The sequence below is a fragment of the Pezoporus flaviventris genome, unplaced genomic scaffold, assembly GCF_033815535.1.
Source record: "Pezoporus flaviventris isolate CSIRO_AGI_PZ_B2104156 unplaced genomic scaffold, CSIRO_AGI_Pfla_v1 ptg000001l, whole genome shotgun sequence".
Lineage (NCBI taxonomy): Eukaryota > Metazoa > Chordata > Aves > Psittaciformes > Psittacidae > Pezoporus > Pezoporus flaviventris.
The window spans coordinates 28,127,475-28,154,532 of NW_026892549.1; the positions used below are offsets into that span (position 1 = coordinate 28,127,475).

General features: G+C 40.6%; 1 protein-coding gene across 4 annotated transcripts in view; it reads left to right on the forward strand.

Annotated features, from left to right (window-relative positions):
* The window catches only part of LOC133267419 (GRIN2-like protein), a 31,101-nt gene extending 5,206 nt beyond the window's left edge, over positions 1-25,895 (forward strand). Inside the window, exons 1-2 of one of the 4 annotated variants that reach the window (XM_061449713.1) lie at positions 818-952; positions 24,035-25,895. In XM_061449713.1, the coding sequence (XP_061305697.1) occupies positions 24,051-25,847 (1,797 nt within the window). In that variant the 5' untranslated portion in view covers positions 818-952; positions 24,035-24,050 and the 3' untranslated portion in view covers positions 25,848-25,895. The other 3 variants (XM_061449715.1, XM_061449723.1, XM_061449712.1) reach the window with 3 other exon arrangements.
* The last annotated feature ends 1,163 nt before the right edge of the window (positions 25,896-27,058 follow it).

Genomic DNA, 27,058 nt, shown 5'->3' on the forward strand with positions numbered 1-27,058 from the left:
AGCTTGGAGGAGCAGATTTCACCCTGTCCAAGGATGAAAGGAATTAATGACAAAGCTGCTAAGCAGGGAGCTTTAATTTTGATTCTGTGCTGCATCCACAAACTTTCTGCTGTTTAGTCTTTCTGTGCTGAGTTCTTGCATCAGTTGGAAGTCAAAATACAGGATGTGAGGAACTCAATTTTACCCTCCTTTATTTCTGATTACTAACCTCCTTTCTAGCTTAAATCTCTGGATTTAGTAAATTCTCATCTGAGAGCAAGCTGGGAGTTTAATGTTTTGTGGACCTAGATATTGTACTATGAGTATTTGAAGTTTCTGGTTAATTTTTTTTTGTAATGTTAACATGTACATTTTTTTAGTGTGCATATATCCAGGTCTTGCTTCTTACAGTAAAAACCTTGGCCTTTAAAAGACCACATAAAAATTCCCTTGTAACTACAAAATTATATTTACTATACTTCAAGATAATCACCAAGATATCCTAGTTTAGAATACAGGCTAAAGGATGCTGCATTCTCACCACTTTGATTCACCATTGTGATTCTTTGAATCACCATTGTGATTCTCACCACAATGATTTTTGTAGTACGAAAGTAAAGAGTTGGGCCCCGAATAGTAATGCATATTTCTTAATGATGCTTTTCTCAGTGTTCTGTTTGTATAATTCTGGTAGCACATTCCTATCATGTTTTTGAAAACATACATTCTCATGGAATTGCATAGCTGATCATCCAGGGAGATACAGAATAGTATAGTTTCTACTGTATATGTCTGACACCTCTTTGCTTATAGGCCATTTCCTTGCTTTTGTGGTAGTTATCCCATTTTGAATGCTGAAATGTTGATACCATTTTTATGGCTGCTCAAGTGGCAGGCTTTCTTCTTGCTTTGGCAAAGCTGAAACTGATGCTGAAAAGGCAGATGTGGTCTCTGGAAGAGATGTGTAGAAAAGGTAAGCCTCAAAATATGCTGTAATGTTGCTTTTAAAATCTCTGAAAAACAGAAACAGTTTGAAATGGATTATAGTCTCTTGTTCTTAAAAGTCAGAACACTCAAGATAAAGAATATTCTGTCACAAAGCAGTTAATCTAAAAACAGTGCTGTCACATTGCTTGTGAGACGCCAAGTTAAGTAACATGTTTAATCATTCATCATATGATATTCTCATAATTTCCACTAGCATGGGTGAAATTTAATGTATGTATTTTTTAAATTGGATATCTTTGTAAACAGAATGATATAAATGGTGCCAAGCAAATGTTTCACAATCAAGTTGAAAGCATGTAATTACTTAATGCTGTTTAGTAATCAGTAATTTAGTAATGCTTTATAGGAGCACCCCATGACAGAGGATAGGGAAATACTTAAGATACAGCTGTAGAATTATAAGCATCAGTAGATCCTTAAGTAATCTTAGTATTATTCAGTTGACAGTTTCCCTCTAAAGACTAATTCTTACTGTAATTTATTAATAATCTTGAAGATACAATGGATCTCCTTTGATAAAAGGATTTTGTAATTATTTTGTTTTAAGCAGCCCTAGAATGATCTTTAAATTCAGGTATTGTAAGTAAACTGTATTCAAGTTCTTCTGCCTTTGTACCCACTTCCTTGTAGTTGTGAATTTTGATTTTCACACTGGCGGCACCTTCAGCTAGAATGACATTTAAAAAGAGGTAGATTCTTTTTTTCCCCAACTAAAATGTGGCCAGCTTTATTGAGGCTGATGAATCTGTCAGGGACGTAACAGATTAGGGTTTGCAGGGAGCACTGATGGGCACCCTAACTACAACAAATAGATTACATTAAGAAGTATGATTGTGAATGGCAGAAATAATGAGTTCTTAGAATTTCTATAAAGCCTTTCATTCCCATACTCCTGATTTCTGGACCAGCATTAATTCCTGGTAGTTAACCATCACAAAAGCTTTTTGAAATAATAGTTATTGTTATCCTTATTTTATAGATTGTTTAATAGCTGGAATTCCTCCAGAGTCACACTTGTGTAACTGAGATAAGAATTTCTCCCACAATCTACCGTTGGCCTTGAACTAACATACAGTTCTTAGCTTGAGCAAGTTATGGAAAATAGACTGTTTCAGAAAAGAAAATGTGAAACAAAGATCTACTCTGTCATGAAATATCCTTTGGATTCATTTTGGGTGTCGTTTGTTAGTTTCCTTTCAAAAGAAGAGATGGGAATGGGAGAGTAAGTGCATCCAGAAGAGAATGAGTCAGCCAGAACTGTTTTCTCTCAGCTTTACTATTGATGATAGTCGCCCTTAACCACCCTGAGTGCCTAGGGCTACAATCCAGAACAATTATCCTGCTAAAATTACAGGTATGAAATGGAATAGAGACAAAGCCAACATGGACAACAGGAAAAAAACCTTCAAAAGCTGCCATGTTTGGTGCCTCTTCAAAGGGCCTAGGGAGAAAGACAGCAAGAAAAAAAAAAAGAAAAGGGGGGAAGGCGAAGATAACTTTAACTTAGTTAAGGGGTTTGGTTTCCTACTTTCATTTTAGGCCAGTAAAACCCCTGACACTGTTTGTGTCTGTGATACTCCTCAAGGAAAGATAGGCAGAATGCTTTCTGGACCTGTGCAAACCTTCCACCTGTGGATATCTGTCCCATCAATTTCCTTCTGGCACAGAACTGGTCAATTGAGCACTGAGCACACAGAAAACTGCGACAGCTTGCACAGAGCAAGATGGATTCCCCCTCCATGCTTTGGTACTCATCTTTTGCTGGGTATTGGAAGTCCCTGACAGACTTGAACACATGATGCATTTGCTTTCTCTTTAGGGCCTTCTTACAAATCTTTTCAACACTGTTATAGTATATCTACTGCTATGGAAGTATACATAGGTAGTCTGCATATCAGCATTTCTACAGAGCTCAAAATGTTTCTGTTTTTTCCTTTTGCTTTTAGTACACTGTGACTGTTGGTGTTGCTGGATAATAAAATTTATGTGAGCTATAGCACCACCTCCTGTCCAAAGTTGGGCTTTGTTGAGAATCGACAGTAAACTGAGTTCTCTTAAAAGTGACATTTTTTTTTCTTTATGAAGCAGAATGCAGAGGATGTGAACTTTTATTCCTTTCAGTTGACTTTTTCTTCCTGTGTTTTACAATAGGAATTTCAGAAATACCAAGTCTGTTTTAACAGGATAATGTTCTCATGGGCTTTTTTGCTAATGTAAATTGCATTAAGAAAGTTAGCAGCTGGTGCTGCTTCAAGAAAAAACAGCACAAAATGTTCCTCTCAAATGACTTTTATTAATAAGCTCAGTGTTTACGATGATTTGCATAAGGACTGTAGAGACTGTTGCAGAGAAAATTACTTGCGAAGCTCTGGCCTTCATGGCTTTAAAGTGTTTTAGGAGCAATAGCTGTTCTGGCTTTGCACATCACCTAGTCTTGGCAATGGTAATCTAAACTCTGTTAGTTTGCCAAGGCCTTGCAAGATTACTTATGTACACATGCAAAATGAGCTGTTTACACAGCTGTAGCCATGGAAAACAAATTTTGCTCTAAGGCAAGACTACTTTCTATTTTAGGCAGTATTTCCTAACTTTCTCTCCCTCTGAAACAGATAATGGATTTAATCCATACACAATGTTAAGTAAGGTATGAGCACTATAAGACAAACATGAAGGGATTGCTGAGTAGGCAGATGACTCTGTAGACAGAAATGTATTTGAAGATTTGAATGAAGTGCAGGAAAGCGCAAAAATTTATATATTACCCTGTCTGTAATATAGCCCTAAATCTGTAGTCCATAAGGGATGCAAACTTCTAACTGACAGCAAAATTTTGTTTGTTTTTGGGAGCATATACAACTGGAATGAGATACTAAAAGCTGAAGATCTGTTTGCTTTAACTTATGGCTGTTTCTGCAGGCACACACACCTAAAACTGCTCCATCTGTAGCAACAACAGGTTTACAGATGCCACCCCATATATTTTTGTAGGATTTAGTGGTTTTGGGCAAGAATGTAGTGAGATCTTGAGGGTTAAGGATGTAAGCAAAGAAATTTGATTCCTGAGTGTAGGGAAAACCAATAAACTTTCCATATAATTAAGTCCTATTTCATCTCCCTAAGTGATCCCTTTCTCTTTTCAAAGCAGCCAGGAGATGGCAGGGCAGGTGCCATCCTTGGGCTCCCTCTGGAGGCTTTCCTTTGTGAATTGCCACACACGACAAAGCTAAAACATGACTGGTGTTATCTAGGCCCAGTTTCTGGCTCTGCCAGAGTAAACTGTTCAATATGATCACAGAATCCACTAGGAGACCATCCTAATGTGTAAAAGGACTTAGCAGAAACAGGCACTATGCCTATTCTTCTGCTGCTTTTGAAATTACTAATAAGGAACATCTGATCCATTTATAGAATATCTGTCTAGTACTGACAGTGGCAGTGTGCATCAGAAGTGCATAATGACCTTTCCTGAATACACATAATACAACGGGATTTGGCTCCAAGTACATTAATTCCAAGTGATACTGATCAGCTTTGGCCCGTGCATGAATCCTCAATACCAAAGGTTAGAAATTAAATCAGGTATAGGGTAGATAACAAGTGTTACATGGGCAACAGCTATGTGAACTATTCAGTTGGCAGGAGAATAAATGAAACAAACCCCTACAGTCCCCAAAATCCCCAAAAGGTTCATCTTAATTCAAATCTTCTCACAAACCTAGGTTAAAGCCTAGCCAGGAAGGACCACAATAAGCTGATGTGAACATGCTGCATGTAGTAATCACTAGAACTGTTGCAGGAAGAATGTTGCACCCTGTTCCTGCTAGCTCCTCACTTTAAATATGTGTGAAAATGCTCTAGGAAATGCAAGAAATGTGACAAGGATGAAAGTAAACATTTTGATCTAAGAAACATCAGTGTAACTCCCTCAGATGTTGTTGCCTTGCTTTACTCAGGAAGGTAGTGTCTTAATGCTAGAAAGCAGTGTTTTTATCCTAGGAACTAGCTAAACAATTTCTGTCCTTTTCCAAGCCTGGGGCTCAAATGATGCATTCTGTGGTTGGAAATGCTAACCTGAAGGACACCTGCCTGCTATTAGCTATCTGATCATATAACTTTGGTTGTATGTGCAAAGAGCTGGATTTTAGGACTTTAGTTGATACTTTTTTTTTTTTTTGCCTACTCACTTAATTTTTCTTTAGAGAGGATGAATGGGACCTCTGACAATCTATTTGTTTATTTGGCAACCAGGGTTTAAGGATGGGAGAGAGTTAAAAAAGGAGATTTCCTTTAGATTCCTGAGACCCATGAGTCAGGATGTCCATGAGCAAAGGTTATATAAACTAATAGATTAGAACAAGATTTAGTTGCATAAACATTGTTAGTGCATTTCAATCTGTCACAGAGTCAACCCTGCAGATTATTGCAGGCAGAGCTAGCCTGGGGCTTACAGTCCATCTCACTGGACTGCCTCTGGCAGTGGATACACTTGAAATAGCATTATTCCCTTGCTGTGGGGCTGCTCTGAAATCTGTGTACTACTTTTTTGGTCTTATTTGTACGAGCCTTATTTAATATATAGTGCTGGTGCTCTCAGCCTGTGTCTAATTTGGAATGTCACCCTGGTATATTGGTTGCATAATAATTTTGTCTCTGTTTCATTTAACTAAGGGTTATGCCTCTTATGAGAGTGGTCCGATATAGTCAGCCACGGGGACTAAATCCAAATCCTCTGCAAATTCTCCCAACTTTTCTGAAGCCTCTGAACTTTGTCTCTTTCTTCCACCATACTCTCTGCCCAGCATATCCTGGATGAGCACCCAGCTCATCTGAGAGAAGTCAGAGAGTTCAGTGTAGGCAGTCTCCCGCTGCACGGGGCAGAAATGGGAATGGGTACACTTCTGAAGCATTTGTCCAGGGAAAGGGAGGCTGGATTAGGAATGTTGTGTGTGCTGGAGTCAGTCCACAGGCCCATGGGGCCAGTGGGCAATTATATTATGACATTTGTGATCTAAATTGCTTGGGAATTTTCCAGGTCATACAGCAAAAAACCTTATTGGAACTGCAGAGCTGCGCTTTTTGAAAGTGCATCAGGGTCAGAAATCAGGCTGCAGTACTTTCCTCTTGTGCAGTGTTTTCCTTGTTCTTCTCCCAACTTCTCGCTGATAACCTTTCCTCATTTTATACCCTTGAATTGAGGCAGCACAAAATTTAAGTCTTTGTTTAGCTGCTTGACTCCCATTAAGTGGTGCTGTCTCTACAGCAGGCTTTGTTCATAGCACTCTAACCTAGGCCCCAGCTATGGTCTAGAGAAGACTCCACTACTTTTGTTTCCATTTGTTATCCATAGACCAAATCACTTGTTTGAATCCCAGCATTTGCAAGCATAAACTAAGGAGGTTTAGTATATACATGAATGTGTTTTTGAAAAGAGTTCAGATCCAAATTTGCGAGAGTGTCTTGGTGGGTAAGTCACGCAGGACAGAATTACTGGAGACTTCCTGAAGTGTAACATTTTTGTACTGGTTTTGGTTTACTTGGTTTTGCTGGGGGTTTTTTTGTTGGTTTTTTTTGTGTGTGTTTTCTGGGAGTCCTGCCGGCTTGCATCCTTTCCAGTTGAGAGTAATGGAACACTAGCAATGAAATGCAGAGCGAAGCTAAACATGTGATTAAAGGGCCAAAGCCCTTATTCCATGAAAGGCAGCTTAAAGCTACCCCAAAACTGGCTTGAAAGATTGATTTTGGGTTTTTTTTTAGTGCAATTATTGCTCTTGCGACTGGGTATTGAGCAACAGTAGAGAACAGGGGAGACATTCTGGTGATTGTGCATGGGAGGAAGTGAGATCTGGGAAAGCAGAAGTGAGAGCAGAGTGCACATGTGATAGTCCCTTGATTTAAGATGGGATTTAAGGTTTCATGTCATGAAATCTTTGGTTTATAACAAAAAATGCTCATAAGAGGGATCTTGTTTGCTTTCTTCATAATCAGCTGTTGTTTGCTTATCAAATGAATAGAACAACAAAAAAAATAGTGCTGTGTAGAGATTTGCTAAGTCTTTGAAATATATGAGATTGCTCATGTCAGCGTGCTGCCTTGCAAGCTGCCACAGCAAAATAAAGGCAAAAGATCTGGCCTGCTTTGTTGAGAAAGCTGCTCTTAAATCCAAGATGAAAAAGAAGGGAGATGACACAGCTCCAAACCACCGGCTTTCACAGTACTAAAAAGCCTCACAGCTTTCAAAAAGATTAATCCCACAAAGAAGAGTACTACATCTATGTTGCTCCTTGACAAAAGTCATGTCAGTAGTGTTACGGCATTATTCCCAGGAAAGGTGAATGTAGATGACCTGGCAAATTTCATAACAAATTTGTGAAACAAACAGATGAGATAAACCCAAACAAATCATCTTCCTTTCCACAGAAAAACAAAACTGCAGAATAGAGGCTTATTCATAGACTGTACTTACTATAATTGGGCTGTCTAACCAGCAGTTATCTTCTCCCAGGCAGAAGAAGCAGAAGTTGTCATGCTACTTGCTATATATAAACCCCCTCTACAGAGTGTTTATAAACAAATGAGTTCAACAGACATTTTAGAGGCATGGCCCATAAACTAAGGGAATGATATCTGTGTATATATCAAAAGGCAGGAAAGATGGTAGTGAACAGGGGAAGTTCGGGTTGGAAATAAGGAAGCAGTTCTTTACTGTGAGGATGGTGAGGCACTGGAATGGGTTGCCCAAAAAGCAGTAAATGCTCCATCCCTGGTAGTGTTTAAGGCCAGGTTGGACGGGCTCTTGGGTGACATGGTTTAGTGTGAGGTGTCCCTGCCCATGGCAGGGGGGGTGGAACCAGATGACCTTAAGGTCCTTTCCTACCCAAACCATTCTATGATTTTTATGTCAAATGGAAGGTGATGGTCAGTTTTATGTTTTCAAATAATCTTGGGTGCATTTGACTTGCCTGAAGCATGTGTGAAAACTAGCTCCTATATTGGACTGACTGGAATTATTTTGGGTATCTGAGCATAGGCAAAAACTGCAAACCTGCCACTGCATACAGGATGCCAATTTCAATGAGGAGCTAGCTGTGTCTAGGGTGGAGAGCTTCTGACTTGTTATAGGAGTAGCAGAAGTTAAGTTTGGCTATGGTGCATTAGTTGGTATCTTACAGGCTCTCTCAGACTGCGCTAAAGTGCTGTTACTCTTCAGAAACACTCAAAAGTCCTTTTCAGTGGTGATATCCAAGACCTGATCCAAATTGACTATGGCAGATATCATTCAGGCAAGTGAGCAGTGTTACCCAGGAGACAGCATATTGTTCCTGGAGGGCTATATTATTGTGGTTGACTAGAACCTATTCCAGAAATGCATTAAGTTAAAATCGGCCTGGTTGCAGGTGCAGTTTCACTGCCTTAAGTGGCTTTGAATCAACAGACAGCAAATATCAGCCTTCCAGGGTTTGCATACAGAGCCCCCAGAGAGAAACGTATGAACTAATTGCAAGCAGCGTTTTATTGAGTCAGCTCAGAAAGAAATGTGCACTTGCAGCAGAGCACATTCTCACTGGGGGCACTTGAACCTGCCTCCTCCAAGAGCTTGCGAGGTTTGAGGCTGATGGAGGAGTTCAGCAAGCACAGTCTGGGCAGGTCCAAATCCCCTCACCTGCAATGAAAATGTTACTGTGAATGACAGCAGTTCAGGCAGTCTAAGAAAAGGGTTATAAACGGGAAGGGGTGAGAGGAGGGCTTCAGTACAAGTTTTTAGGTCTCACAGGGAGAAACGAAGAGATCAGGATGGTTTTCCCACCCCGTACCCTCTTCTGAAGTGGGGTAGCTGGTCAACATGTGGTCAGTGAATTTTAGATTAGACAAAGAGTGTCTGGGGTAGGACTGGGTTTCTCTTCTCTTGAATGTGGAAGCCCTGGTTGCCTGGATGGAGGCTGTGGTGGCAAAAACTGGCCTGTGGGTCTGGCAGCTCTGCAGCCATGCCCCTCGGCAGAGCCAACTGCCCTTTCTCACATGATGTGACTCAAAGTCATGGGGCTGGTGGCTTGCTTATGATCTTCAAGCACCCAAATCAGTAAATAGTCATTTTGAACTCTTGTTTCCATGGCTGGACATAGGACTATAATTTCATTAAACTAAACACATTCTCACATGTTTAAACCCTGGGTGGAGTTCATGGGAAACATGAATGCTAGTCAGGCTGAGTAACAGTGGCAGAACTGTTCTGCAAAAATGCCATCGAAAAACAGTGTGTCCCTTCTTCCCAACAGAAATCCATCAACATTGTCTGGATTTAGCCTAATATATCTGTAGGCTATTGACTTTTCAGTTTCCTTTAACTGTCAACTTTGTTAAAGAAAAATACACGATAAATTCTTCAAATTTGGATTTGAGACATCTCTACACCTTTTCTCATTAAATGCAAAATGAAAAAGCTGTATGGCAATCATTATTATGGATGCTCAGATGAGGTGTACTTATACCACCTGTTGAGGTGTGAGTTGGTCACCAGTATCATAGAATGAACTAGGTTGGAAAAGACCTTTAAGATCATCAAGTCCAACCGTTACCTCAGGACTGCCAAGTCCACCACTAAGCCATGTCACTGAGGGCGTCTACACGTTTTTTGAACACTTCCAGGGATGGCGTGTAAGCGCATTTTGATGCTCCTAGTGAAAATAGTTAACCTTGTTGGACATACCGAACCCAGAACAAGAGAGCTATGGAACTTCCTCCTGTAGAGGGTTTAAAGAAAAAGAGAAATGCAATATTATCCTTACATTGTATCTATTGTATGTTCTTTGGCAAACTGGGACAAATTTGGAAGATGCATTTGGCTGGAAGAGTTGTACACTGAGTTGTCACAAGTGGCCACTGGCGCCCATAGAACGATGCTGTAATAGCCACAAGTGCCAGGGCTGTGTCTCAGCACAACAGCCAAAGGTCTTTTGCTGGAATAAGAAAGGAGGCAAAATGCTGTGGAGTTGTCTTTTACCTGCAGCACCATTGTAGTCCTATACCACTGTGCAGAGAGCCCCTTGGATATGATCCTGGTCCACCAGAAATGCTGATAAGAACGCTCTGGAAGGGATGGTTCAAGGAACTTCTGTTTCTGGCCTCGCAGGAAGGATGCACAAGGTCAGCACAAACAGCTGATTTCAAGTCCCTGCTCTGCTTCATTGTTGTAATGAACATAGCAAGTCAAATAAAGCAGCTGGAAAGATGCTGCTGATGCATGCATGGTTGTTAACCCCTGAAATGCTTCTTGACCTGTAGCCTGAGGGAGTAATTGCTCAGTGAGTGTGTGGGGATGCTCCTCTTAGGAGCAAAGCCTGAAAGCACATAGAACATAACTGGGTTTGTAGCCCATTTTGAAGACTTGGGGAACAATACCATGTCCCTAAAAGCACCAGGAAGGGGGCTTTGGTGCCCATCTCCCAGCTGACCTAGGTGTGATGAGAGGGCAGGAGGGAAGACTTAGGAACAAAGTGAGAATGTGTTCTAAATGCTTTACTTGGAAAAAAATGAATTCTTTCCTGAACAGAAAGAAAGAGGACTTGAAGGTGTTTATTTCAGATGCTTTAGCATCCTTCTGCTTGCCCCATCAGAGATCTAACTAGCCTGCCTTGTGTGAAGGCCAGACAGACATAAAAGCAGCTCAAAATGCAGAGGCAAGAGGTGGTACTTGGGAAAGGACTTAGTGTAGTAAGTGATGAAGGTGAGCGAAAGGGGAGATTTCTTACAGAAATGGGCCGCCATGAATGGGGACAAGATTCCGTTGGCCACATCTGTCCTTAATGTCCCCAATACACCGTAGGTCTCAAGGTGGCTTAAAGGAACCTGGATGCTCAACAACAGCACCCTCGAGACCCTGCCAGTGCAACTCGGGTGAGCTCCTATGTCAAGCTGAGGGCAAGGGCATGGAGCTGCCCTCACACTTGTGTGCAGTGAGGGCCAGACTGGCTGCAGCCTCCTGCACATTGAGGATCCCCCATGGGGCACAGTAGCATAGTGGTGCAGGTGGCCACACTTAGGTGGGGGGGCAGCGCATCCAGGAGTGCCTGTGCCAGGTTTTAGGAGGGTGGGACTGACTGTGGGACTGTGGCCAGGTGTAGGACCCATGGGAGGGCAACGAAGGCCACAGCTGCAGACGCTGATGTGTGTGCTGATACGTATTTAATGTCACTTTGGTTCAACTAAGATGTGTTTCAGTAAGCAGAAACAGGTTCTGGAAAATGACTTGCCAAGAGAAAATTTGTTCTAAATTGTGTCCTGTCCATGACACACTAGACAGCTATCTGCAGTGTACTGGGTTTTATTTCATTGCTCCCTGCTTAGAACAGTCCCACTCTTTTCAGTCCTTTGGGATGTCCTTGTTCCCAGTCCATCCCTAGACAACTGATGCATTCTGCTTTGGTTTGGTTTTGTTTTGGAGGTGGGAGGGGAGGTGTTATTGTTTGTTTATTTTTCCTGATTACTCCAGATTGCCAGAAGCAATGGGTGTTTCTTACTGATTTCACGTTTACATGAGGTTAGAAATTGAGCTCATCCAGGGTGGTTTGGCCCAGGCATCAGTTCTTTTGTATGCCTTTTATAATTTTCCCTTTTCCCTTATAATTTCTATTCCTCCCCCTCTGCTCCTCCTCTTCCTGCCCCTCTTTGCCTCCCCTCCCTCTGCCTCCCTGGCGGCATTGCCAGCTCTGCACAGGCCCAGTTTTTCTAATTAGATGAAGCCACAGGATTATCTCTCTCCCTCCCTGCTAGGCTCCATTTTATTTCCTTTCCAGCCAAGGCAGGAGGCAGGAAGGGGCGTCACGTCTAGGCAGAGAAAGACCCATCTCCCGGTTTCCTGCCTTCGATGCTTTCTAACAATCCCTCCTCCTTCCCCTTATCATATGCTCACCTTGGTGTCAACAGCATCAGGCGGATCAGGAAGCCCAGTCTCCAGAGGAAATCTGAACTCTTTTGGCTTTCATTCTCCTCAGATTTCTGAGCATCTATTTTAAATACCCTCCAAGTAACTTGGACAGGGAAGCTGGATGTGCAACCTCTGAGTAGGGGCGAGGTAAGGACCACGGAAGGCACGTATTGCCCGTTCTCTTGTCTCCTGTAAGGACACCGAATCCTCTCCATTTTGCCAGCAGGTCTTTGAGAGTAACAAAGCAGATGAGGGAAAGGGAGAGGAGCTGCACAGAGACAGACCCAGGCTTCTGTAAGTGCTGTGTTGGCAGCAGGGGGTTGATAGCTGGGCTGAAAAGCCCAGGAAATTGTAGTTTTCTCTTTTAGTAAATGATAGGAACTATGGCTGTGAGCTTTAATTGAATTTAATGTAGTTCTGCAGAAGGTGGTGGTTTTATGCTGGTGACTTCCACTTAAATGTATATTTGTCTTTTAGCAAGTGTTTCTAGAATATATTTGTCATTGTTTCTCCGGAGGAGAAAAACCCCCATAATCCCATTTGTCTTTATTTATCTGCACACCTGCAAGCTTATGAAGATGCTTTTCAATTATCTTTTGTATGTATGTTGGATTTTTTATATTGGAAGAAAAAGAGAGTAAATTGTATCGCTTCAAATTGTTACCTTTTAGTACTTATCTGCCACAGAATGGATTTCCTTGTTTTTAATACCATGTGTATCATGTTTTTTAAATTCCTAAAAAGTTAATATCCAACACTAGAGAAAAATTAGGACTATTTCAGTACCCTCTGCATATCAGCTTAGTTTTACACTCTTCTTTCCTAGATAAATGATCAACCACTATTTAGAATGACTGATAAAATTTTCTGTTGAACAAAAACATGTCTTTTGCAAAGTCAATTATTTGATTTGGTTTGGCTTTTTATTGTCATTAGAATAAATGTTTTCAGAAACCATAGTAGAAGAGTGTTTTGTGCATATATTGTAGCTTATAACCTCCTATGATCAAAAGTAAGAATTCGTGCTGTTGCACTCCTGGATTTTAGGGGAAGAGGTTTAAAAAGGAGGGGGAGAGCAAGCAATTATTTCTGTTTAGAGCATTCCAGTCATGAAAGGTGACTGGAAAGATAGCCATTGGGTGAATATATTTTGTAAGTTGTTGATTTTGTGCATAAATAAGATGGACCATATGAAAATCAAAATCTACTTCTTTTTCCAGTGACTCATGCTTCAAAGTAATCATTTGATACAAAAACATCAGTGGCTTGCACCAAGACATTGAGTAAACCTTGCAAATAGTTATTTGCATGCTTAAGGTTAAGCATTTGTCTGAATGTTTGCAGGGCCTAGACTGCAATATGATCCGAGTACAAAGACCTCTGCATGGAGTCTTTGTGTAAAAGAATGACGTTTAGGGAAGGTTTCATTTGTGAGGGTGGATTAGATGAGGACTTCATGTTTTCAAGTCATGCTCAGTTACTCTGTAGAACACTGTTCTCTGCTTATGGGGTTTTGCTGATTTTTACCATCCAGACATCTTGACTGTACTCCAGAGAGAGCTGCAATTGCAGTTTAGTTTAACTGACAATTAACTAGGGCTGCATAAAAAAGAAGGGTAATAAACTGCATATAGCTTTGTGATATCTGAGCTGGTTTATAATACCAGATGTGATAATTCCCAATTAGATAACCATACCAAATCCACATTTTTCCTTCCATAGTAAACTATTCATATGCAAAATGCACTTGAAAAATATGGCTGTATTCAGGAGGATGGAACAGGCACAAATTGTTATTGATGATCGTTATACTTCTCAAGTTTTTAAGGGCAATGACTAAGAGTATCTTGGTAGCTTTAAAACACTTCAGATGAGCAGAGGTATTTGCTGTACCAGTGAGGTAATGTTATACCTGTCTGCAGCTGTTTAGTGCTGCAAAATCCTCTTCCTTCTTCAGCAGCTCTGGGTAGTGAAGAGGCTGAATTCTCCATTCCTTTCTCCTATAGTTAATGTTTTAAAATGAGGATGGAGTATACTTGATTGGTCCTTTGTATTTGGATATTGCAGGCTGTTAAACAATTTGCAGGAGAATACAGCCTAGGAAAGATGCTTTCAGAGGCTCAAGAGCTAGACAGAGAGTTGCTAATGGTCTTTATTAATTTTCTTTGTTCTATAAGTATTTTTTTCAGTGAATCAGAAAAAATAGAACTTTTGTTGTTATCATACGCCATAGCTATAGTGTTGCAAGGGACCCTCAAGTCATCGAGCAATTCTCTTATTTCCTAAAAGAAACACAAGTTTGTATCTTTGGTAGATGTATGTGACGTTTTATTGCTTGTGAAGGGTCCCAAACCCTTCTGGTCTAAGTGACTGTGAGCAGCACTGTAGGGTTCATGGGCACTGGCGTTTCGTTAATTCTTGCAGTTTCATTATACAGTAATGATTTTTTTTAACTGGTGTAAACTGTAAAGCTGTATGCATGTACAGTGTCGTATGTGAAAACTCTTCTCTTTGGGCTGTTAAATTCTGGGAGGTCTGAATCATCCAAACTCTTAAAAGTAATTTTTTTGCTTGGGGAAGGGCAGGGGCTGTTTCAGTGGTGAGAGAGATACCTTTTCTGTGAAAGCAAAAAGGGGGAATGAAAGTAAATGTTGGAGAACAGTGGTTGGGAATATTTGCACAAGGGGTACAAAGAGAAGGCAGTGCAGTGAGACGTATTAAATGAGCCATTCTCTGGTTAACACCATTTGATGTGATATTTCTTATGTCTGCCTTTAAAACTGCTGAATGAATCTAAAGCTATACAGCTGATAGTTTGTATGTGTTTTAAGAACTGTCCTTCAGGAGTGTTCTCTGATTAGTGGATGGTAGGGAGGAAGATGGTTTGTCTCCTTTACAAAAGCTGTTGAAGTTCTTCAGAATAAAGTTCCACTCTAGAGAAATTGTCTTTAGCAAAAGGAACCACAGAAAAGTCACTTTGGGGCTGCATAGATAGAGATACTAAAAACATAGGAATAGGAACAAGCTAACTAAATTAGATTGGTATCAGTCAGGTCTTTGCTAGCCTGATGTTGAGTATAAGCATTAATCACACAAATTACATCCAAGCGTCATTCTGCACCAGAGAAGCATCATAAGAAAGATCACCTTTCAACTGGCCTGTTGTTGTGTGCATCTTTAAAGTAGTATGTCTCCCACAATGATGGCTTAACTCTTGTGCAGCGTGGATTCAGTACAAGATAGAGAAAGGAGCAGGAGTATTTCTCCATCTGCAGAATATTTACTAATTAAGCTTTAGCAAGGGCACACCTGAGTGTGCAAATGAAGATTGAGCTGTTGTAAGACTTCCATTTGACTGCAGAGCTTTACTGTTGTAAAAAGTGCGTAACAGTGACGGAACCCAGTTCATCTGAGCTGAACTGAAAGATTCGACTTCCTTTTCAGTTCAAACTAAGCAAACCTGACTTAGAAATTGGAGGGCTGATGAATGCACAAAGCCACCCTAACTATTAAAAACTGGATTTTATAGGGTTTTTTGTTGACTTTTAAAATTATTTCTTTCTGCGTAGAATCTGCTGGCAACTAAAGTGTTTCTGACTGAGCAGGGTAGATAAGTACATCTTGAAATGTTGTCAAGGAAAAAGATACATCTTGTTTTAGCTTTGTCTGCCACTGTAACTGGTTATAAAGCTTTGCTCCCAGTTGGTGTCAACATTTAGCCTAAGGGAGTGAGTCTTTCTGGGAAGAGGCTGGGTGCATCAGGCTCAGCTCTGCTCTTTTGTTCACCTCCTTCCAGTCAGCACAGGCTGCACGCATGCTAACTGTCCGTAGACTCACACAGCCAGTGTGACAGAGCTTTAGGTGTCAGATACATGTTCACTTGTCTGCGTGGAGTGTCTCCTTGCCCTCATATTCAAAAGTAACTAACTACAGCGCTGAATCCTGAAGTTAAAGCTAGGATATCCATAGGGCATGGAGGCTAAGCCAAGCTGAGTTCATATCTTCCCTCTAACTCTTTTTATTAAGCTTTCAAGCAAACAGCAAAAACAATGATTTGAGTATTTTCTACGAGACCACAGGAATTTACACATGGATATTTTAATCACTTAGCTGGTTTTGGTGGAGTTTGTTAGATGTGCAAACTGTCGGTCTCTTGTGAAGATTGCAGTAATATGTAGTTGTACGCTCTCGCTGTGAGATGGGAAGCAAGCCCTAAGCGGGCTTTTGGTTTTCTGTATGATTTTTAAGTTCTGTGATTCATACATTTGCAAGCTTTGGCCTCTGATGGGTAGAGGCTTGCTGAGTGAGCTACGACTATGTGTTTTTGTGGAGTTCCACATCAATAGGTTTGCTCTGGGAGTAGTCTGTTCAGAACTGAAGAGTGGACTCAGAAAGGGAGCTCTGAGGGGATGAGTCGTTCAGTATATGACTGAGCCTGTCCTCTCCAGATTGGTACATGTGATGAAATAGGATTTGATCCTCTGCTTTGAAGAGGAAAGGGTTCGCTCTCTGAAATAAATCCAAATGTATGTAAATCACTGGAAATTTCGTGTGTTGAAGCTTAATTCCTACAGAATTATAAAATGTTTTTCTCACAGGACTTCTGTGCTGCCAGTGGATATCAGTAGCCAACAATTCTTAATGACATAAACCCGGCAGCTGAATTAACAGTTTCATTTTGCATAATTCTGCCCTGCTTAAACCAGAAAGGCAATTATATTAATGTACCACTTCTGTAGGCACACACTATTCACTGTAAGCATGATTCTAGGTCAGTGTTCCCTCAGCTGCTGAAAACAGCTGATTAAATGACCAGTCTTCTGACTGAAGAGATGAGCTTTAAAGTGAGCTGTCAAATACTAGCAGTGAGCATCAAATGTGACTGTGCAATATCTCATCTTTTAGCTCTCTGGCTTCTCAACAATTTATTTACAGCCCCATGTGAATTCTCCTTTCTGGGAATTCAATTAGAGTTGTCATTAAAATAATCTCCTTTGGTTCATCCTTCTCAGGCTCTTCTCTTCTGGGACTCTCATTTTATCCTTTTTCATTTTAGAATTTAGAGTTCCCAGCTCTTCTTTCCTGGCTCAGGCTCTAACACAGCTGTGGGCTGCCCCTGCTGTTTCTTAAAACTGAATGCTCATCCTTTTTGTATGACTCTTTTTATACTGTTGGGATAATTTAGCCTTGAGGTGAATGTATCAGCAAACGCTTGAATCTGTTCACTTTCTGACATGGCTACGATTATATTATCCCCTGGTAAGGTGACTGGTAACCAGGCTACCCATGGTAACTTCAGTATTTGGGGGAAGAGGTCTCTGCTTGGGTCCTCAGTAAGGAGATAGCTGAGGTTCATTAATGCTCAATAAAAAGGGGACTCGCTGTTTTTCATTTTGTTGTCAATCAATGCAAGGAGATGCCTGTCTAGAATGCTCAGCTTTGGATAGGGAAAAGCCTGATGGACAAAGTTATAATTAACAGAAATGAAAGAAAAGCTGTGACAAGTTAGTTTATCCGGACATAAACCACACGATCTATGCTTTTGCTGTGCTGCACACTGAGTGTCATAACTTCTGTCGTGTTTTCTGGCTCGTCAAATATACTTCTCTTCCTACAAGTGAATTATGATCCCAGTGATATGCACCACTGTCACCAGTGCTTCTAGTGGTGCAGAACTGAAAATCAATTCCATTCATTTGCATACACAGTATGTTCTTGTCTGCTGTGTGCTTCTGATGGTGTTTGTAGATGCCCAGATCAGTCTGCCCTGTAGATCTGTCTGATACTTGGATGTACAAGATGACCCAAAATATTTACAAGAAGGCATTAGCAGATTGAACTGAACCAAGGCATAGTCAATTTATAATGCTATTCCAAAATGGAAAGCCTAAAGGAAGATGATGGATTAAAGGTTAAGTAACTGAGGTCTCAACCTGATTCCATACTAATCTGGTTGCATTGATATAGTTGTATTTACAGAATTTAGAGAAATTCCTTGATGTTCCCTGATGAGTGATACCTTTTCCCCTACTGTAACTCCTCTATTTCTTCCTTTCCCTTATAGCTCACCAAAATAAAATAACAATTAAAACCACCAAAACCCTCCTAATCCCAGACACTTGAATCTCTAAGCTTTTTACCATGGCTAATCCTGTTTTGCCAATGCCTTTCAAGTGGTTTGGCTCCCCCGCCCAACAGTAGATGTTAGTGATTACTGTTAGTGGACTATTTCTTTCAGTGGGGTGTAGTTAGGGACGGGCCATAGGGTCTCATAATACTAGCATGTCAATCTTTGTGTAAGCGCAACATGGATCTTTCTTTTTTGTGCAAGTTACCAGTAATTCTTAGTGTGGGCAAGCAGGAACAAAGTTTGACTGTATTCTATTTTATTTATTTACTTATGGTGATATGAGCCTCTTTAAAATGAGTAGAGCTGTAAAAAGAAATGAATGCCATATTAGCTGATATACCTTTTTATGTCACTTTACCCCAGTAAACATCTATCTTAGAAGTTCAGTTGTAGATGCCAGTAAGGAAGACACGTTGCTTAAAAAGCCAGGCCCGAAGAGAACACAGTGTGAATATGCTGCACTGCTTCTGGTACGCAAGACAACTTGGCTGCATAGGCAGCAATTCAGTTATTTCTGTGTGTGCCATCTTGTGTCCCAGGCAGGTGTCAGCGGTGTTTATGGTAAGTGACAGCTGCCCCTTGGGTTGTAATTAAAGTTCTGTCATTTTAATCAGAAACTGCTCTTGTCTGTTCAAATTTATAACCATTGCATTTGTAGTAAGATATTTATTAAATAAAGTTAAGGACCTACATATAGTAGCCTTCTATTCAAGTAAAACTTGTAATAAATAACTTGATTATATATTATTTATATATTAATTAAATAACTTAATTAACATCACATCATTATTGAATAAAACATGGATGAGTTTGTTGTGGAGTTTGGTGCTATTGGCAAAACTGTGTGTATGTTTTATGAAGCTGATTGATTACTGCACAGGTTACCAAGTACTGATACACAGGGGGGCCAGAATGTTGCAAATGAAGGAGTGAATTCTGGGCAAAGACCTTGCAAACCCCTTAATATTGCATGTCTTCTCAAAAAGCACTAGTGCTCACCATGAAGGGTCCTGGTCAGTACCTGAAATTAGCAGTCATCATCTGAAAATTTGGTATGGATCAAGTCACCTAACTTCCAAATTTCACACGTGCATAGCAATGCTCTCACCTCTGAAACTGGCTCTGATTCTGTCACTTATTTTGCAGCCAGATGCTGGTTTGAAAGCATAAAATGAAATATATGAAGAAAAAAATATTTTATATATATTGTATGATCAGCAAAGTGAAGAAGGGTGAAACAGCCTGCAGTCACTGTTGCAGGTCTTGTTGATTTATGGACTGACCATCATGGTTATATGAAGCAAAAATAAACTGTGTAAAACTTACTTAGAAAAGTAAGTCTCTGGCCTTGCGTGTATTTTTTCTAGTAAATAGTATTAAATTTTAAATGCAATTTCTCTTTGTCTCTTCCCAAATTCTGCAACTAATTTGTACCGTTTAATGTGTTAGGTAATTCACAGTGCATCATAATGTGTTTAGTTACTGTAGGCACAGAGTGCTTACAAAAGAGCACATGTGGTGTAGTGTGACTTGCTCTGTTATGGTGCAGATTTTTGCTTGAGTTAGTACTTAAAAAGTTCTTTCCTGGGGTAAAGGATGCAGCAGCTGTGTTACTTTTATGGCATTTTGTATTTTCTTTACTTGGAGGAAATGCAAGCTTGGCTGTACGTATTCTGTTATTAACACATTGTCTTATGTTAATATCGCATACTACTATCCTCATTACGAAAACTATGAGTTCTTTTGTGAATATTATGTTTATCATGCCACTCTTTTGAAGCCTGGCTATGCAGGGAAGAAAGCAATCACTAGCATATACATAAAGGAGGAACTAAGTGCGATCATACCGAAATATCACGCGGTATTGGTATATTACATGAAAACATGCTCTGTATATTGATATGATTGCAGGGAATTATTCCGTTTGATATCCATTTGTGTTTGTTGCCAAAATTGTAATCAAAAGTACATGCATAGAAGACAAAAATACTGAAGAACTTTGGAATCATCATTAATTTACCAGTGGATGTCTTTCAGCGGACAACACACATGACATTTAATATTTTGAGACTAAATTCACTACTGCGTTAAATAGGTCGCAACTTTAATCATAAGTCATAGCAAAATACACATTTGTTGCTTTAAAGTAGTTCAGTGGAATTAGTGAAAGCTGCCTAGATCCCCTCATAAGCTATCTGAAGCTAAGCCAAAAATAGTGGATGTTAATTCCATTTCTATCCTAATCCTTTCTCTGCTTGACTAACGATTTTCTATATATTCATAGCAGGGTATCTGCCTCAAAGTTCATGTTTTCTTGTTCATGTATTTAGGTGCAGGTTTCCTTTGGATTTCCAAATGAAAATCTCTCAGATCAACTCAAAATCTACAATGGGTATTTTTTAATAAAATATCCATTTGAATATTTAAAAAAAAAGAATATTTTTAATTTTTTTTTTTTTTTAATAAAATACCCAAACTACTTTCCTAGAAGTTAGGTCTTTACTTTTTAAAAAGCAAAGTTTAAGCAAAGTAGTCTTCTCCCCCAACATGAGAAAAAAAGTTGTTTCAGGTCTCTAAGTATCAAATGAGTCAGCTGTGTTTATTGTATCCAGGTTTCACATGGGTAATCCATTTCTGATTAGCTGATTCACAAACTACAATGGCATTGCACAGCTGTGAAATCAGGCAGGTTCTGCGTCTTGTGGCTGGGTTGAGGGTTTTGTGGTTGTTTCTTAAGAAGCTTGTCACACCATTCTCAGTACCTGCCCCCAGCCCCTCTGTGGTATATATGTATTGGTATAACCATCCAGACACTTCTGCTTTCTGCTCCTTCTCAGAAGTCATCAGCTGGATGCAGTCTGCATGAGCTCATGTAGGAAGTACAGCACCTCTAGCATGTGTTCATGCAGTGTCGTGTCTTTTCTGTAGGGGTGTCTATTTGTGTACCTTGGGGAATCAGTGCCAACATTGCATGTGTGAAACGCAGAGTCTGGGAAGGTGAGTATGGGATTACATGCCGTTTCCAAAGTTTTAGGAAGAAAGGCCCTGTGCGTGCAGGTTTGCTCTGAGTTTATGCGCACTACTGAATTTGTGGCTCTGCAGAGGGGAGTGGTCTTCTGTTTCCTCCCTATGCTGACATTGGTGATTGGTGTGGCTGGACTGATGATTTGATGTAGTGAGTGGGAGCTGAACCAGTTTAAAAACAACCAACCAGCCAACCAACCAACAGGCTGATGCAGTACGTGGCAGACCTGTGTGCTCACTTACGCTACTGTGAAATGCCATGGTGACATTTGGCTGCAGGAGAGGTGAGGAAAGGTCAGGTCTACCAGACATCGATTTGTTCTGCAGGCGTCTCTCCATGCAGAGCTCTACGTGCGCAAGTCCAGCTCAGAATCCTGCCTCTGCCGCGTGGGCATAATGGGCTGGTGGTGAAAGAGCTCTTAGGTCTTTCCAGAGTGGGTAAAAGGAACAGGGAATGGAAGGGGAAAGCGACACATGGTCTGTACGTGGGGAAATGTTCAGGGTGTCTGGGAAAATGTAACTTTGGATTTCAACACAATAGGAAAGTGCATTATTCTGAAGGAAGCTGATTCATCATGTTTGAATGGGGCTTTGTTGATTTTTTTCTTACTTCCCCCCATCTTTAACTATGTCCTAAAGCGTCAGGTGAGATGCTGTTTTACTTAACTGGTAATTGTTCCCATTGTTTTTAAAGCCCAGAAGTCACAGGGTAATTGTTAGAATTACGCTAGCATGGAATACTGGTCTATCCAAGTAAAGATGTTCAAATACTGTTCATAGTTGCTGGTTATAATGTTATATATATATTTGTACATGTGTAATATACATGTGGCATTGGCCCATGTTTGGTCTTGATTTCAGCTGCAGTTGGAGTCTATGTGAGTGGGGCAAAAATAAATCTCTTCAAAATTATCTTTGAAGGTTTCATTGCAAACATTACAGTGAAAGTTGTTTTCTGTTATGTCATCATGTTTGGACTGTGTCGTTTATCTGAATATGTTTCTTCACATTCAGGTGATGGATCAATCTCAAATTGCATCACTTCTTCCAGTTACAGAGGTTTCTGCAGCAATGCTACATAAAGAAAGCAAATAGAGGCATTGGTGTCTGTGTATACACACATATTTGAATCTTGTAAACTTTGTGAGAGAGCTCTTTGAAGTTTTTGCAGCCTTATGCCATCTGTTTGAAGCTTCCTTTCAGCTGAGACTCAGTATTTGTGACTGAGGATTTCCATTAGTAAATGTTGTTTCATCCCAATCTGTGAGAGCCTTTGTAGGTATTATCTTCTAAAGAGATTAAATTTAAGATCTTCACCTTGCAGACAGCTATACTCTGGTGTCTAATCCTACTGATTCCTATGTGGCAGACTATACCCATATGTGTAAGTGGCTGCAGGATAGATAAGACTGGAGGAGATGAGTGAAATGTTTTAAAACTGTCACTTTCCCAGTTCTTGCTTCTCTTCAAAATGTTGAGTGAGATTTTATAAGGGCTTCTGAAAAACATGCAAAAATACATGGCAAAAAGTGGTTGCTTTTGACTGCAGCTGCACTCAGCAATGCCTCCCACCTAGGAATCACAGAATCTGAAATTCCATTCCTGGAAGAAAAGATGCTTTTGTGTTGTCCTTAGATGCCACCATAGTGGAGTCCTATGGGCCAGAGAGGCTGTGTGGTTTACAGAGCAGGCTTGGTGAAGAGTCTGTAATGAGTTTAACTCCTAATTGAACCAGCACATATGAAAGGGGGGAAACTGCCTTTTTCTGCAAACTCTAATGCTAGAGGATATTTCTGCCAATACCAAGTCCCTAGTACACAGCCCACAGTGAGAAGCTTCTCAAAGAAGTGATTGCAAATATTGTTATTTTTTCATCGTCTTACTCAATTTAGTTTCATTATGGAACACAGCGCAAATGGATTTTAGGTGATAGGAAAATTGCAACCTGAACTATTGGCTTGCCAAAGTTAGCAACAAAAATGGAATTACAAGCGTAAGCATTGCTAACTGTAAGGCTCAGCAGTAGAGCTGCTTGGTTTGTGGATGGAGTACAAGGCATGCTCTTTATTGGTTACGTGGGTAGATGACTCTTTGAGCCTGTAAGCATCATATTAAAAGTATCACATATTAAAAGCTTCTCACTCATAGGTTTGGATGCGAGCCCTAGCAGTCACTTGGTCTCTTGGTGTTCTGAGTGAATGCTCCTGTTTACAGAGTGCTTTTGTCCACCACATGTACACACCTTTCCAGTTCCGCACATTCATTTTTAGTTTAGCGATCCTGTTCACAGGAAATTGTGAAGGTTTCTGTAGGAGTCGTGCTAGGAAGGCAGAATGCACATGAGGGAAAGCTCTCTAAAACGAGGGATTGTGGCTTCCGCTGTACTGCACAACAAAATATCCAGTAGTACTTGAGCTGGAAGCGATGAATAAATGCTCTACATTTTTCTGTTCAACAGAATGGGCTCTTTTACGAAAGAGTTATATGTGTATGTGTTGACAGATACAGATATATGAGCATATTAAAATAACTCAGTTAAACAAATGTTGCATGACCGCTGTGACACCAAGGGAATGTGTGTAGTCAAACAATGGAAGATCTGATTTGATCAACAAAAATGGATCACTAAATCTAAATTTTAATCACTAGATTAAAAATCTTCAATTACAGCTTCTCTTAGGTGTGGAAGTGCTAACATGAATGTTAACAACTTTGTGTTTTATGAAATGAAAAACCCCCAGAATTTCAATAATTCTGAATCTAATCCAGGGGAAACCCATTGTGGAAACTGAAAATGGAAACCGACTGGTCTGAGTACACAGAAACTGCAGTACACAGAGACTGCTTTTTTAGAAGTACTTGTGAACTGTGAATAGCAAGAAGCCCAGGCAGGAGGTCAGTAGAGATTACAGTTTCCAGTGCATTTATGTTTTACTGAAGTTCTCTCTTTTCTTTTCCACCATTTCTTGCAGATCTCTCTCCTTTGCCATGTCAGCTGACAGCCACCAGCTCCACACTCATTCCTACCAGGACTCACTGAGTTCTACTTGTCATGGTCTCCTGAATGTCAACAGTCACCCCCTGTCAAAGAGCTCCTCGAGTCTGGCCTGTACTGGGCAATCAAGTTTAGAGGAAAGACAAAGCAACAAGCAGGAGCTGAAGAAAAGCCATAGCAGCACCATCTGCCATACGCTGGGAAACAAGAGTGATGCAAGGAGTGTGCAGAGTCCTGGATGGTCCTCACAGCCTCGGATGGTGGGACTTGGATCAGTGGTCCAAACCAGAAGTGACCAGTTAGCCAATGACAATTCACAGAGCAAAACTAAGACTACAAATCATTTTCTTATCACTGAACAGTCCCCAGCATCCTGGGAAGTGGGGGACACTAAAATGTACGTAAAGAGCAGCACTGTTGAGAGTATTTCCTCAGCCTGCGTTGTCCATCAGCAAAGCACGTGTAAAATGGAAGAACCGGGAACTGCCCTTCAGAGAAGCCACTCAGACCTGACCTGCAGTTGCAAACACCAGACTTGTGTCACTCACATAGAAACCAGTGCTACTTACTCCAGCCTAAGTTCTTCTAGCTGCAGGCATGGTCCACCAGTGGCTAGGATGTCTTTCCAAGCACAGAGATATGGATCAGAAACAAATGAAAATGCACCTCGCTATCAAAACCTTGTGACTCCAGTTCTACCCAGAGACCAGCAAGTACCCACAAATAGCTTTGACAGCAGTGGTATGCCACGTAACACTACTGTTTACACAGATCCTGGAACATTTCACACCGCTGTCCTAGGACCCCATGTGCCTGGAAATGGTTTCTCAAACAGGACAATGTTCAATCAAGCCACTGGGCTTATTCATGGTGGTCTGATTTACAGTAATATTCCAAACTCTGCATACTCCCCCATGGTGATGACAATTCATAACAATTCTGCAGGGCCCTGTAATATAAGAAAGGACCCTTGTATGAAGGTAGATGCCACCGTCCCTGCCTATTGCCATTCTTTGCCTATACCATCTATACAACTTGTTCCGCAGTTGGTATGCTCAGTTAGTGAGTCAGGAAAAGAGCAAGCAGCACCTGGCTATTTTCATTCCTTTTCTACTTCAGACATTCTGACATATCCTAAGCTGGTGTCTTCAGTAAGTGAATCAGGCCTGGATGCCAAAAGAGTCCTGAAGTGCTGTAGCATTCCTGGAGAACAACTGCAACATGCTCAACACTGTACTCAGCAGGAGAAGGCTCCTCCAGAAACAAATGCTGCCTGTGTTGCCCTTAGTAGCCAGCAGGGTGTAAACATGGTAATGACAACTAAGGACATGTGGACTATGACCTCTATGAATGATTTAACCAAAGGACTGAAAGCAGCTCTTGAGTGTAGAGATGCCGAGGTACAAACTCTTCCAATCATGGAATGCAAATCTGTGGCAACAAGCCCAGCAGCTGCAGCAGATGGCCACTCACATGTGTTCCCAGAGGTGAACCTAGAGCAAGACATGGAGGCCCCCAAATCTCCAGTGCGTGAAGTGAGATGGGATGATGAAGGAATGACGTGGGAAGTATATGGGGCATCTGTGGATCCCGAAGTCCTTGGGTTAGCCATTCAAAAACATCTCGAGATTCAAATAGAACAATTCCAAACAGAGCCTGCACAGCTGGCTGAGAAAAGCAATGAGGAGCTGCCTTCTGATAAAACAGGGAAAAAAAGGCAATTCAGAACAATGATACACTCCCTGAGATACCCGAGCTGTTGTGCTCGTTCCAGTACCACAGTGGAGTGAGCACAGCTGTAGGATGTGGGACAGCTGTGCTGCTTTTAAACTGTAAATAAATGCCGCACAGTACATGCGGACAGCCTATATCAAGATAAGTTCAGTGACCGTCAAATACACATCAAAGCAAGTTAAAACCCATGGTTGTGCCATGGAACAGAGGACATACAGATGTACGTACCTACATCATGCCATCTTAACTGTATTGTAGCAATGTTTTATTCTTCTATGTTGATTTTAAATCATTTTGTAAGGAATGAGACTTCTTTTCTAAAGGATGCATCTTTTTTAAAATAATGATGACTTTTTTCTGTATTTTAATAATTTAGAGTTAGAAACCAAAGTTAGAAAATTATGCTTTCATCAACATTCTTTGCTTTCAATCCTACTCCCTCAATTTGTTTCAGGAGCTACTTTGTTGTTAATTTATAATAGTGCTGAGGATAAGCCCACTTTAACTGTAGACAAAATGACAAACTAGTGTAATGCTTTATGACGAAGAATTGTAACCTTTGCTACGTAACTCTGTGAAGTAATTTCTGTATAGCTAGTCTGAACTCTTCCCTTTGCAAGCTGATGTACTGTTGGAGGATCCTTCTGCAACTCTCAAATTAGTTTTTAGTTATGATGAATGACGCCAAGAACTGATGTTTACCAAGTGATTGACACAATGTACAGTATTACCAAAGATGACTCGTGTAATGTGAATTACTTCCTGAATGCTTGTTTTAGAGACATGAAACAAAAGCTGTTCAGATTAGTCTGTCACACTATCATATCCTACAACTCATAAGCAGTTTTGGTTTGCCTATATTAAAAGTAATTTCCAGTAAGTTCTTTTTATGTGTGTCTGTCCTGAGCAGTGGTTGTTTTGTTGTTGCATAAACCACAGGTGACTGTTTGCATGTAACCTTTGCTCATCATGTTTTCCCTGTCTGGCCTGATGTCAAGCATCTGCTGAAACTGAGGCCCCGTTTCTTCACCAGGGTATAGCTCTAAGGTTATTTGTCCCCAGTACCTTGATCATATGGGCAGCTTAAATCTTTCTTTTTTCCCCAAACCAACTTTGCACACGATTTCCCAGTGAAAAGCCTTTTCCGATACTGCAGTGTAGCTGTAGTGCAGGGCCTGTTCGAAGTGAGCAGTTTGCCAAGGAAGTTGAGACTATTATCTCCAGTGTCATGTGGCATTTGGTCAATGTCTGAGATTCTTCAGGAAAC